Source organism: Nomascus leucogenys, chromosome 21, assembly GCF_006542625.1.
Source record: "Nomascus leucogenys isolate Asia chromosome 21, Asia_NLE_v1, whole genome shotgun sequence".
In the NCBI taxonomy this organism is placed as follows: domain Eukaryota; kingdom Metazoa; phylum Chordata; class Mammalia; order Primates; family Hylobatidae; genus Nomascus; species Nomascus leucogenys.
The window spans coordinates 46,088,569-46,102,630 of record NC_044401.1 but is presented as its reverse complement, the minus strand read 5'-3'; the positions used below and the strand labels follow the sequence as shown (position 1 = coordinate 46,102,630).

Below are 14,062 nucleotides of genomic sequence, written 5' to 3'. Positions count from 1 at the left end.
GCTACATCTATGAAAAGTCATAGATATATGTGGGGAAAGACTTGTGACCAGGACACATGTATAAACTAGGCCCTTGGTTTATTTTTAAAACTCAGTGGGAGAAGTTCCCAGGCCATTTTCAGGGAGCTTGATTCTCTATCCTACATGTCAAGGGAAAAGTGTTTTCTTCAGTAAACTCCAGAGAGTGAGGAAATGTTAAAGCAGTGAAGCTTGGGGTTGCCTTTCCATGCTTGGATTTAGGTATCCTGTTTTATTAATAGATGCTCAAGTTTGAGCGTTGAGTTATGCACATTTTAAATATGCTTCTTTAGTTTGGTTTATTTCCATAGTTGCCTAGTGAATTTATCTACTTTTTTATAATATAATTTTTTAAAATATCATTCATACAGAGTGAGAAATGACTTGTCTAATATTTCACGTGGAAGTTTTCCATTTGATTATGAAATTCAAGCTGGGTATGGTAGCTTACGATGGTAATCCCGACACCTTTAGCAGCAGAGGCGTAAACCCAGAATTGCTTGAGCCCAGGAATTTGAGACCAGTGTGGATTAATATAGCTAGACCCCGTCTTTACCAAAAATTTAAAAATTAGCCGGGTGTGGTGGCATGCACCTGTGGTCCCAGCCACTTGGGAGGCAGAGGTGAGAGGATCACTTGAGCCCAGGAGGTTGAGACTGCAGTGAGCCATGATTGTGCCACTACATTCTAGCCTGGGCAACAGAGCAAGACCCCATTTCAAAAAAAAAAAAAGGAAATTCAGTTAGAAGTTTCTTCTTTTTGGCTACTCCGTATTATTTCAGTGTTAGAAATTCTATTAGGATTCTTGGCTATGACTCTGTAAAAATAAATAAAAACTCATATGAGTCCCCTGGTTGTGAAGCTTATGGTGGTTTTGTCTGACCTAGGGGAAATATGGCAAATGTTTTCTATTTCCTTTGTGTGTGTAGTGAAATATATATAACATAAAATGTACCATCTTGTCCATTTTTAAGTATATAGTTCAGTAGTGCAGTCATCCCTCAATATCTTCAGTGAGATTGGTTTAAGGATCCCTTGGATACCAAAATCCTCAGATGCTTAAGTCCCTTCTATAAAATGGTGTAGTATTTGCATGTAACCTGTGCATATCCTTTTGTATACTTTAAATCAGCAGTCGCCAACCTTTTTGGCACTAGGGACCTGTTTTGTGGAAGACAGTTTTTCCATGGACCAGGGCGGGGGATGCTGAGGATGATTTCGGGATGAAACTGTTTCATCTCAGATCATCTCAGGCATTAGATTTTCACAAGGAACACACAACCTGGATCCCTCGCATGTGCAGTTCACAATAGGGTTCATGCTCCTAAGAGAATCTAATGCCTCTGCTGCTGATCTGACAGGAGGCGGAGCTCAGGTGGTCGCTTGCCTCCTGCTATGCAGCCTGGTTCCAAACAGGCCATGGGCTGGTATCACTCTGTGGCTCTGGGGTTGGGGACCCCCTGCTTTAAATTATCTCTAGATTATTAATACCTAATACAGTGTAAACACTGGTGTCTCATATAAGTGGAATCATACCGTATTTGTCTTTTTGTATCTGTCTTATTTCACTTAGCATAATGTCCTACAGGTTTATCCATGTTGTAGCATTTATCAGAATTTGATTCCTTTTAAAGGCTGAATAATGTTCCATTGTATGTGTATGTGTATGCCGCATTTTGTTTATCCATTCATCTATTTCCTTTTAGACTGTGAGAACATTCTCTTTGAAGGGAATGACTACCAAGCTCTTTGGTCAAGAAACTCCAGAGCAGAGAGAAGCCAGAATAAAGGTGCTAGAAGAACAAATAAATGAAGGAGAACAACAGCTAAAGTCTAAAAATCTGGAAGGCAGGTAAAGATGCTGTGATGTTTAAGTAAGCTAGGCTTGTAGACTATACGGCAGATTAATTTTTTTTTTATTTGTAACAATTCCTAGCTTCATTGGCATCCCTGAATATAGCCTGTTCCTTTAAAATGCATTCCTAAGAAATTTGAGTTATCAGGCTGGGTGTGCTGGCTCACACCTGTAATCCCGACACTTTAGGAGGCTGAGGTGGGAGGATTGCTTGAGCCTAGGAGTTTGAGACCAGCCTGGGCAACATAGAAAGACCCTGTCTCTAGAAAAATAAATAAATAAAAATAAAAGAAAGTTGAATTATCAAAAATCATGTTATAGAAACATTGTTTCAATGTGGGGGAAAGAGAAATAAAAGTTTCAACTTCATAATATTATTTTCCTGCACTATTCCTGATTTCTACCCTTTGTACTTTCCCTCCACCATTTCTTCTCCACCTGCCCCTCCTTCAGTACCCAGCTGAAGTGTTACTTCATTGTGAAGCCTTCTCAGGCCATCACGGCATTTAATTCATGCCAGTATGGTATGGCAGTTTTGTATTAGATGATTGATTGTTCTGTGTGACTATCCCTGGCTAAATTTAAGCCCTTCAAAGTCAGTGATTGTATCTTTTCCACATTCACGTCCCAGTGCCTTGCATAGGGCTTACTTAGCATGTAATTGTTACATAAATATTTCTAGAAATTCAGTTCTCAGAGACCCACTATCACTGTTTGACTCATTTTTCTTATTTTTGTTTTCATCCGACAGTCAGTGAATAGACCAAGGCAGACCAAGAGTGTACTTTGGGTTTTGAGGTGGTTTTGTTCATTTTTAGAACTACTGGCACCAAATATGGCAAAGTAATAGATAGAATTAAAAAAGACAGGCCAGGTGCAGTGGCTCACGCCTGTAATTCCAGCACTTTGGGAGGCCGAGGTGAGGTCAGGAGATTGAGACCATCCTGGCTAACACGGCGACACCCTGTCTCTACTAAAAAACAAAAAAATTAGCTGGGCGCGGTGGCAGGCGCCTACAGTCCCAGCTACTCGGTAGGCTGAGGCAGGAGAATGGTGTGAACCCGGGAGGCGGAGTTTGCAGTGAGCTGAGATTGCGCCACTGCACTCTAGCCTGGGCAACAGAGCAAAACTCTGTCTCCAAAAAAAAGACAAATACCTCTCGGGATTTTTATTTTTATTATTATTTTTTATTTTTTTGAGACAGAGTCTCACCCTGCTGCCCAGGCCAGAGTGCAGGGTGCCATTGTTGCTCGCTGCCACCTCAAAGTCCAGGGCTCAAGTGATCCTCCCACCTCAGCCTCCCGAATCACTGGGACTACTGGCTACTATGCCTGGCTAAAAAATTTTTTAAACTTTGATTGTCATTTAAAACAAGTACATGCAGCTGGCCGTGGTGGCTCACACCTGTAATCCTAGCACTTTGGTAGGCCTAGGAGGGTGGATTACCTGAGGTCAGGAGTTCAAGACCAGTCTGGCCAACATGGTGAAACCTTGTCTCTACTAAAAATACAAAAAAATTAGCCGAGTGCAGTGGCGTGCGCCTGTAATCCCAGCTAGTCTGGAGACTGAGGCAAGAACCCTGGATGCGGAGGTTGCGGTGAGCCGAGATCACACCTCTGCACTCCAGCCTGGGCTACAGAGCGAGACTTGGTCTCAAAAAAAAAAAAAAAAGCTAAATGTAATTCATAATCTATCTTGTCAAAAGAGTGTATATTTTCCAGTGACCCCTGGAAAGCACTTACTTCATTGTGACTGACACCTGTTAGGTTTGTGAGCTGGCTCAAGGAGTCATCTATGCGTATTTTATAGGAATAATTTGAAGGTAGAATCCTTGTGGCAAAAACGTAGATTATTAGGCCAGGTGCAGTGGCTCACACCTATGTAATCCCAGCACTTTGGGAGGCCAAGGTGGGCAGATCACCTGAGCTCAGGTGTTCGAGACCAGCCTGGCCAACATGGTGAAACCCTGTCTCTACTAAAAATACAAAAAAATTAGTTGGGCACAGTGGCGTGTGCCTGTAATCCCAGCTACTCAGGAGGCTAAGGCAGGAGAATTGCTCAAACCTGGAATGCAGAGGCTGCAGTGAGCCAAGATCATGCCACTACACTGCAGCCTGGGCAACAGAGTGAGACTCTGTCTCAAAAAAAAAGAAAAAGTAGATTAAAAGCTACAAGAATATATGACTGTCTGTTTGCTTTTTCCCTAACTATAATTTTTAGAAAAATAAAAAAACTGTCTTTTACAAGCAATAACTCTTCCTTCTACATAGGCAATTAAAAACCAACTCCAATGAGAACTGGTTAACTTTTTAATACACAGTCTATTTAACTTAAATAAGAATAATAATGGCTATACCTTTTATTTCAGAGAATTTGTGAAAAACGCATGGGCTGATATTGAACGCTTCAAAGAACAAAAGAACCGAGACTTAAAGGAGGCCCTCATAAGCTATGCAGTCATGCAGATCAGTATGTGCAAAAAGGTAGGTTTTGGTTTCAGTGAAGACATATGTATATTCAGAAGTGCTTATACATTTATTTAAATTACCTTACTTGGACCAAAAAATTTTTCATTTTTATTCTTCTCTTGTAGAATGTTTACCAATTTCTCTATTTTAATTTGTAGGATTTCTGTTTTATTTCGTTTTGTTTTTTTTTTTATTTTCAAATTTTAAATATTTATTTAAAAAATAGAGATGGGGGTCTCGCTATGTTGCCCAGCCTGGTCTCGAACTCCTGGCCTCATACAGTCCTCCTGCCTTGGCCTCCCAAAGTGCTGCAATTACAGGTGTGAGCCACCACGTCCAGCCTCTACTGGTGTTACAACCAGTATGCCCATTACTGAGTCTCCACTCATCTAAAGTCCAAATTTGTATCCCCCATTTATAACTTGTATTTGAGAATATATATCAAGATTATTTAGATGACGTGGTACTCTTGGACCAGACAGTAAAATACCATTCCAGGTATATGCTTTGATTGGAAAACAGCTTGAACATTATTTCGTGAAGACTTGGTTATGATATGCTTCCTCGTAAAGTAAATTGTTTGTGTTACTGATATCCATAATGAAAGATACAAACATTGAAGCTTATTCTAGTTAAAATAAATGTTTGACAATGATGGAAGTCTTTCTAAAATGTTGGTTTAAGAACAAAATAGGAAACATTCCTTAACCTCTTTTTTATAACCTAAGATCTGCCAATGTGACTACCAGTACCAGTGCTTTGATTTTATCACCTGTCATAATATATCAAGCACTTTTACATGCATTATCTCAGTAAATTACATGGTAAGATGAATTCTCACATTTATGAAGACCTTCTTACAGGGCAAAATCACATTCATATAAATATATATACAATTTTTTTTTTTATTTTTTTGCACACAAAAACAATAAACATTTTCTAAAAATACATACAAACAAAAAGATGCGTATCAAACATATTAGGAAGGTTGCACGTGGGAAGTCGGGGAATAGAAATGGGTGGGAATTAAAATAAATGAGAGAGGGACTTTATATGGATCAGTAATAATAACTCAATCCTCTATTTGTCAAAGAAGAAGGAGAAGGAAGAGGAAGAAAAAGAAAGTGGGATAAAGGATCAGAAAGGGAGGAAAATAGAAAAAATTAGAGTATGACTCCAGGGTAGACCTGTTTTGTTGTCACTGGGTTGGTTGGTTGGTTTGTCTGTTGTATTTTTCATATGTTTCCCCATGTTGGCCAGACTGGTCTCGAACTCCTAGCCTGAAGTGATCAATCCGCCTCGGCCCCCCAGAGTGCCGGGACCACAGGCGTGAGCCACCACGTCTAGCCCCCACATTGCTTCTGGCCTCCGTGGTAGACCTCCCAGACGGGGCGGCTGGGCAGAGGCGCTCCTCACTTCTTCCAAGACGGGGCGGCCGGGCTGAGGCGCTCCTCACTTCTTCCCGGACGGGGCGGCCGGGCAGAGGCACTCCTCACTTCCCAGACGATGGGTGGGCGGGCAGAGGCGCTCCTCACTTCCCAGACGATGGGTGGCCGGGCAGAGGCGCTCCTCACTTCCCAGATGATGGGTGGACAGGCAGAGGCGCTCCTCACTTCCCAGACGGGGCAGCCGGGCAGAGGCGCTCCTCACTTCCCAGACGGGGCAGCCGAGCAGAGGCTCCTCACTTCCCAGACGATGGGTGGCCAGGCAGAGGCGCTCCTCACTTCCCAGACGAGGCGGCCGGGCAGAGGCACTCCTCACTTCTTCCCGGATGGGGCGGCCGGGCAGAGGCGCTCCTCACTTCTTCCCAGACAGGGCGGCCGGGCAGAGGCGCTCCTCACTTCTTCCCGGACGGGGCGGCCGGGCAGAGGCGCTCCTCACTTCTTCCCGGACGGGGTGGCCGGGCAGAGGCGCTACTCACTTCCCAGACGGGGTGGCCGGGCAGAGGCGCTCCTCACTTCCCAGACGATGGGTGGCCGGGCAGAGGCGCTCCTCACTTTCCAGACGATGGGTGGCTGGGCAGAGGCGCTCCTCACTTCTTCCCGGACGGGGCGGCCGGGCAGAGGCGCTCCTCACTTCTTCCCGGACGGGGCGGCCGGGCAGAGGCGCTCCTCACTTCTTCCCGGACGGGGCGGCCGGGCAGAGGCGCTCCTCACTTCCCAGACGGGGCGGCCGGGCAGAGGCGCTCCTCACTTCCCAGACGGGGCGGCCGGGCAGAGGCGCTCCTCACTTCCCAGACGATGGGTGGCCGGGCAGAGGCTCTCCTCACTTCCCAGACGGGGCGGCTGGGCAGAGGCGCTCCTCACTTCTTCCCGGACGGGGCAGCCGGGCAGAGGCGCTCTTCACTTCTTCCCGGACAGAGCGGCCGGGCAGACGTGCTCCTCACTTCCCAGACGATGGGTGGCCGGGCAGAGGCGCTCCTCACCTCCCAGACGATGGGTGGCTGGGCAGAGGCACTCCTCACTTCTTCCTGGACGGGGCGGCCGGGCAGAGGCGCTCCTCACTTCTTCCCGGATGGGGCGGCCGGGCAGAGGCGCTCCTCACTTCTTCCCGGACGGGGCGGCCGGGCAGAGGCACTCACTTCCCGGACGTGGCAGCTGGGCAGAGGCGCTCCTCACTTTCCAGACGATGGGTGGCCGGGCAGAGGCGCTCCTCAGTTCCCAGACGATGGGTGGCCGGGCAGAGGCGCTCCTCACTTCCCAGACGGGGCGGCCGTGCAGAGGCGCTCCTCACTTCTTCCCGGACGGGGCGGCCGGGCAGAGGCACTCCTCACTTCTTTCCGGACGGGGCGGCCGGGCAGAGGCGCTCCTCACTTCTTCCCGGACGGGGCGGCCGGGCAGAGGCGCTCCTCACTTCCCAGACGATGGGTGGCCGGGCAGAGGCGCTCCTCACTTCCCAGACGATGGGTGGCCGGGCAGAGGCGCTCCTCACTTCCCAGACGATGGGTGGCCGGGCAGAGGCGCTCCTCACTTCCCAGACGGGGCGACCGGTCAGAGGCGCTCCTCACTTCCCAGACGATGGGTGGCCCGGCAGAGGCGCTCCTCACTTCCCCGACGGGGTGGCCAGGCAGAGGCGCTCCTCACTTCCCAGACGGGGCGGCCGGGCAGAGGTGCTCCTCACTTCTTCCCGGACGGGACGGCCGGGCAGAGGCGCTCCTCACTTCCCAGACGATGGGTGGCCGGGCAGAGGCGCTCCTCACTTCCCAGAAGGGGCGGCCGGGCAGAGGCGCTCCTCACTTCCCAGATGATGGGTGGCCGGGCAGAGGCGCTCCTCACTTCTTCCCGGACGGGGCAGCCGGGCAGAGGCGCTCTTCACTTCTTCCCGGACAGAGCGGCCGGGCAGAGGTGCTCCTCACTTCCCAGACGATGGGTGGCCGGGCAGAGGCGCTCCTCACCTCCCAGACGATGGGTGGCTGGGCAGAGGCACTCCTCACTTCTTCCTGTACGGGGCGGCCGGGCAGAGGCGCTCCTCACTTCTTCCCGGATGGGGCGGCCGGGCAGAGGCGCTCCTCACTTCTTCCCGGACAGGGCGGCCGGGCAGAGGCACTCACTTCCCGGACGTGGCAGCTGGGCAGAGGCGCTCCTCACTTCTTCCCAGACGGGGCGGCCGGGCAGAGGCACTCCTCACTTCCCAGACGGGGCGGCCGGGCAGAGGCGCTCCTCACTTCCCAGACGATGGGTGGCCGGGCACAGGCGCTCTTCAGTTCCCAGACGATGGGTGGCCGGGCAGAGGCGCTCCTCACTTCCCAGACGGGGCGGCCGGGCAGAGGCGCTCATAACTTCTTCCCGGACGGGGCGGCCGGGCAGAGGCGCTCCTCACTTCTTCCTGGACGGGGCGGCCGGGCAGAGGCGCTCCTCACTTCCCAGACAATGGGTGGCCGGGCAGAGGCGCTCTTCAGTTCCCAGACGATGGGTGGCCGGGCAGAGGCGCTCCTCACTTCCCAGACGGGGCGGCCGGGCAGAGGCGCTCATAACTTCTTCCCGGACGGGGCGGCCGGGCAGAGGCGCTCCTCACTTCTTCCTGGACGGGGCGGCCGGGCAGAGGCGCTCCTCACTTCCCAGACAATGGGTGGCCGGGCAGAGGCGCTCCTCACTTCCCAGACGGGGCGGCCGGGCAGAGGTGCTCCTCTCTTCTTCCCAGACGGGGCGACCGGTCAGAGGCGCTCCTCACTTCCCAGACGATGGGTGGCCCGGCAGAGGCGCTCCTCACTTCCCCGACGGGGCGGCCGGGCAGAGGTGCTCCTCACTTCCCAGACGGGGCGGCCGGGCAGAGGTGCTCCTCACTTCTTTCCGGATGGGACGGCCAGGCAGAGGCGCTCCTCACTTCCCAGACGGGTCAGCCGGGCAGAGGCGCTCCTCACTTCTTCCCAGACGGGGCGGCCGGGCAGAGGCGCTCCTCACTTCTTCCCAGACGGGGCGGCCGGGCAGAGGCGCTCCTCACCTCCCAGACGATGGGTGGCCGGCCAGAGGCGCTCCTCACCTCCCAGACGATGGGTGGCCGGGCAGAGGCGCTCCTCACCTTCCAGACGATGGGTGGCCAGGCAGAGGCGCTCCTCACTTCCCAGACGATGGGTGGCCAGGCAGAGGCGCTCCTCACTTCCCAGACGGGGCGACCGGTCAGAGGCGCTCCTCACTTCCCAGACGGTGGGTGGCCCGGGAGAGGCGCTCCTGACTTCCCCGACGGGGCGGCCGGGCAGAGGCGCTCCTCACTTCCCAGACGGGGCGGCCGGGCAGAGGTGCTCCTCACTTCTTCCCGGACGGGACGGCCAGGCAGAGGCGCTCCTCACTTCTTCCCAGACAGGGCGGCCGGGCAGAGGCGCTCCTCACCTCCCAGACGATGGGTGGCTGGGCGGAGGCGCTCGTCACCTCCCAGACGATGGGTGGCCGGGCAGAGGCGCTCCTCAGCTTCCAGACGATGGGTGGCCGGGCAGAGGCGCTCCTCACCTCCCAGACGATGGGTGGCCGGGCAGAGGTGCTGCTCACTTCCCAGACGATGAGTGGCCGGGCAGAGGGGCGGCCAAGCAGAGACGCTCCCCACCTCCCAGACGGGGCGGCGGCCGGGCAGAGGCTGCAATCCCAGCACCCTGGTAGGCCAAGGCAGGCGGCTGGGAGGCGGAGGCTGCCGCGAGCCAAGACCACGCCACCGCACTCCAGCCCGGGCAACACCGAGCACGGAGTGAGCTAGACTCCGTGTGCAGTCCCAGCACCTCGGGAGGCCGAGGCGGGCAGAGCACTCGGGGTCAGGAGCTGGAGAGCAGCGTGGTCAACATGGCGAAACCGCGCCTGCAGCCAAATGAGAAAAAGGAGGCAGCGGTTGTGGGGCGCGCCGGCAGTCCCAGGCAGTCCGCGGTGCGGGGCAGGAGCGAGCCGATTGCAGCGCGGGCCACAGAGGGAAAGAGGGAAAGAGGGAAGGAGGGAAGGAGGGAAGGAAGGAAGAAAGGAGGGAGGGAGGGACGGAGGGAAGGAAGGAAGGAAGGAAATACAATTCTTATGCCTTAGTTTGTCCCCAAATTTTATTTTTTTGGCTAAGGGCCATCACTGAGAGAACAAAGATATTTTGAGGCATAAACACCATACGCACTCACTGGTTAAGTGGGCTTCATTTGGTTTGGACAAATTCATATTTACGCTCAGTGAATTATAAGTTACTCTATACTGTGGATCTTTGGAATCACTTAAAACAAGTTTAGATCGTGACTGGTGAGTCTGCAGGTGCTAAAGATTGAGTATGTTGTAGTTTGGTAGCGTCTCTATCTTTTTTTTGCCTTCATACTGTCACCTCTTACTTGCCTGCAGCTAGGTGCTAGATATTTACAATCCTTTGTCTTTTTCTTTTTTTCTCTTTTGGTTGAAATGGGGTCTTACGGTGTTACCCAGGCTGATCTTGAATTCCTGGGCTCAAGCAGTCCTCCCGCCCCAGCCTCCAAAATTGCTGGGATTATAGGCATGAGCCACCACACCCAGTCGTATAGTCCTTTTTCCAATCTAACTTTTTAACCTCAAGAAATCTGAAAGACCAGATAACAAAGGTTTTTAGTTTTTTTGTTTTTCCTGTAAAAGACTCATTAATAAGCTCCTTGTGATCTCTCATTCACTTCTTTCCAAAGTAAAATGCAAGACCTTTATATAATGTCTCAAAGGACTTTCCCCCTCCGTTTTGTTTAGGCTGCAGTGGTTGAGGGTGCTAGAAATTTAATCTGTGAATATAAAAGATACTACTATAGCTGTATTTGGACATACTGTTGGATATTTTGTCCAAAGGTTTATTCACAAATCCTTAGATAACTAGTAGAACAAAAAGTTTAATAAGAGTGTATGTTCACCTTGTTTCCCAAGAATGGTACTATGCAATTTCGTCGTTTTATTTTCTTGCCTAAGTGATATAGATTTTTATATGTGATCCTAGCTATTTGGGAGGTTGAAGCAGGAGGATCACTTGATCCCAGGAGTTCAAGACTAGGCTGGGCAACATAATGAGACCTTCTTCCTTTTTTTTTTTTTTGAGATGGAGTCTCGCCCTGTCCACCCCAGGCTGGAGTGCAATGGCATGATCTCTGCTCACTACAACCTCCGCCTCCCATGTTCAAGCAATTCTCCTACCTCAGCCTCCTGAGTAGCTGGGATTACAGGTGTGTGCCACCACGCCTGGCTAATTTTTTTGTATCTTTAGTAGAGACGGTTTCACCATGTTGGCCAGGCTGGTCTCGAAACTCCTGACCTGGTGATCCGCCCGCCTCCGCCTCCCAAAGTGCTGGGATTACAGATGTGAGCCACTGCACCCAGCCCGAGACTTTCTTTCAAAAAGAAAAGAGAAGAAAAAGAAAATTGTTCAAAACCTTAATAAATGACACACTTTAATGATTAAATATTAAAAAGCTCCTTTTTCATAAATTAGCAATTATTGGAGCATATGTATCTTATTGAAAAAATACCTTATTGAAAAAAACCCTTGCCAGGCGCAGTGGCTCACTCCTGTAATCCCAGCACTTTGGGAGGCCGAGGCAGGTGGATCATGAGGTCAGGAGATCAAGACCATCCTGCCTAACACACGGTGAAACCTCGTCTCTACTAAAAATACAAAAAATTAGCTGGGCATGGTGGCGGGCGCCTGTAGTCCCAGCTACTTGGGAGGCTGAGGGGGGAGAATGGTGTGAACCCGGGAGGCGGAGCTTGCAGTGAGCTGAGATCGCGCCAATGCACTCCAGCCTGGGCGACAGAGCAAGACTCTGTCTCAAAAAAAAAAAAAAAAAAAAAAAAAAAAAAAAAACAAAAAACCATAAGTTTTACTGTTACATCTCTATAAACATGTATTTTTGCTTATGCATATTAGGCCATCTATAAGTTTGTGCTAAGTAACTTCAGATACTAAGAGGGATTCAGTAATTTAGTACATAATTAGTTTTTATCAAAACTTTAGTTATTAGCGTGATAATTTAATAACTCAATTTATATTTGTTAGACTAATGAAATTTTTTGTTTCAAATATTACATTGAAAAAACCGAGCCGGGCACTGTGGCTCACACCTGTGATGCCAGCACTTTGGGAGGCAGAAGCAAGCAGATTGCTTGAGCCCAGGAATTCCAGACCAGCCTGGGTAACATAGTGAGATTCCATTTCTCCAAAAAAAAAAAAAAAAAAAAAATACAAAAAATAAGCCAGGTGTGGTGGTGTGCACCTGTGGTCCCAACTACTTGGCAGGCTGAGGTGGGAGGATCCCTTGAGCCCTGGAGGTTGAGGCTGTAATGAGCTATGATTATACTCCAGCCTGGGTAACAGAGTGAGACCCTATCTCCAAAAAAAAAAAAAAAAAAAAAAAAAAAGACTGAAAACTTGTTTGATTTACAAATAGAAATTACTCAAGTATGTGATATGAAATGAATTAACTCAGTTTTCCAACAAGTTGTAGGAGTTCTTTTTCCATTTTGAAGATAAGCTCGTATTAGAGATTCTCTTTCTCTTTTCAGAAGCATTAGACATTTGCTTATATTAGCCACTTCCCAAAATAGTGTCATATTTGCTGGACTTCTTAATTATTCCAAAAAGCAAAACTTAGTGTACCACTAAGCCAAGTACTTGGGTTTTCAGATTCTTTCCAAACTCACATTTTAAAGTTTCTATTTTTATTTTTAGGGAATTCAAGTTTGGACCAATGCTAAGGAATGCTTTAGCAAGATGTAATCCTGTGAATTGAATTTCTCTTCAATCAAAGTGCCCCAAAACAGAAGCACAAGTAAATAAAAGAAATATAAGTCGCTACCTAGTATACATAAACATATACAATAGGTTAAGTAAATTCAGCTTTCTTTAACTTAATTGTAGTCGTGTTAATGTAGCACAAAAAAAGATATATTTTAATGAAGATTAAATATTATAATTTGAGGTTTTGGGGACTGGTGCTGATTCCAAAAAGTTAATTTAATAATATATACCAACAGATTGTTTGTCACGCTTCTGAACCAATGACTGAATGTCAAGATGTTCGTTAATTTCTAGATGTTTGTTTCAAGGCCAACTGTTTCAGATCTATTAATGTAGGGAATTTTTCCCTAAGATTGAATTCCTATATTTACTTGGTAAGATCCAGTAATCTGTTATAAGGAGTTGTTTTCTCTTGCCTTATAGTTGAGCTATTTGGTTTGACAAAGCTCAGCAGAAACTTGATGTGAAAAATCTATGATTTTCTTCTACATTCATTGATGCCCCTTGTAACATTTGCATACACTAGAAAATGCCTTCAATTTGTGTTTTACCAGAATTTTGATACTGGTCAGAAATTTTATACTGCCAACAAAGAAGACTCAACTTCTCAGATCTATAATGGAATACATTGTCATCCTCTAGCAATTCCTATATAGAAAGTTTTAACTGAATATGTTACATATAAGAATTAAATTCTTCTCAAATAATTCTTAACCTCAGTAATGAGCCTAAATTTACTCTGCTTGGCTCTCTACACATGGCATTTCAGGGTATAAGATGTAGCATTTCAATGTGTAAGATATATGTACTAAACATATGTGTTGCTATCTTCATCATTAACATCCTTATTTTCTGTTGCTTGGCTGTAATTTTTGTAAAGATAAATTATGTTGTTTTTTTATATGTGTGTTTGTGGTATATGTTCAGAAGACAAGCATCTTCATTTTGCTAGCTTTGCAGAATCTTAAAATGTGTACTCGTTATTTCTAATGATGTAAAAAAAAAAATCCCTAGTCCTGTTTAGCATTTGACTTTTTTATATGTTTTAAATGTTGCTGGATTTTTGTGCTGTTTGCCAAACTTATACAATAAATAAATGAAATATTGTGCTGATTTTCAGATGATTTTTGTTAATTTAACAAGGTGATCCATACATATTAATATCTGATGCTCTGTAAGAAAATGATATCTGTCATACTATGTTTTAAAGTGATTAATGCCACATGTTCTCACTTATCAGTGAGAACTAAACATTGAGTACACATGAACGCAAAGATGGGAACAATAGACACCAGGGCTTACTTGAGGGGGCAGGTTGGGAGGAAGGCGAGGGTCGAAAAACTAGCTATTGGGTACTATGCTCGCTCCCTGGGTGATAAAATCATTTGTACACGAATCCCCAGCAACACACAATTTACCCATGTAGCAAACCTACACAGGTATCCCCTGAACCTAAAACAAAAGTTGAGAAAAGAAAAAAAATAAAGTCGTTAATGGTATAAATTTGTCATCTATCAAAATA

General features: G+C 47.9%; 1 protein-coding gene across 1 annotated transcript in view; it reads left to right on the top strand.

The window, feature by feature from the left end:
* SNX4 (sorting nexin 4) overlaps positions 1-13,653 on the top strand; it is an 82,177-nt gene extending 68,524 nt beyond the window's left edge. The window contains exons 12-14 of the mRNA XM_030801719.1: positions 1,725-1,870; positions 4,242-4,356; positions 12,472-13,653. Coding sequence (XP_030657579.1) covers positions 1,725-1,870; positions 4,242-4,356; positions 12,472-12,519 — 309 coding nt within the window. The 3' untranslated portion in view covers positions 12,520-13,653. The remainder of the gene's footprint in view (positions 1-1,724; positions 1,871-4,241; positions 4,357-12,471) is intronic.
* Positions 13,654-14,062: the final 409 nt, after the last annotated feature.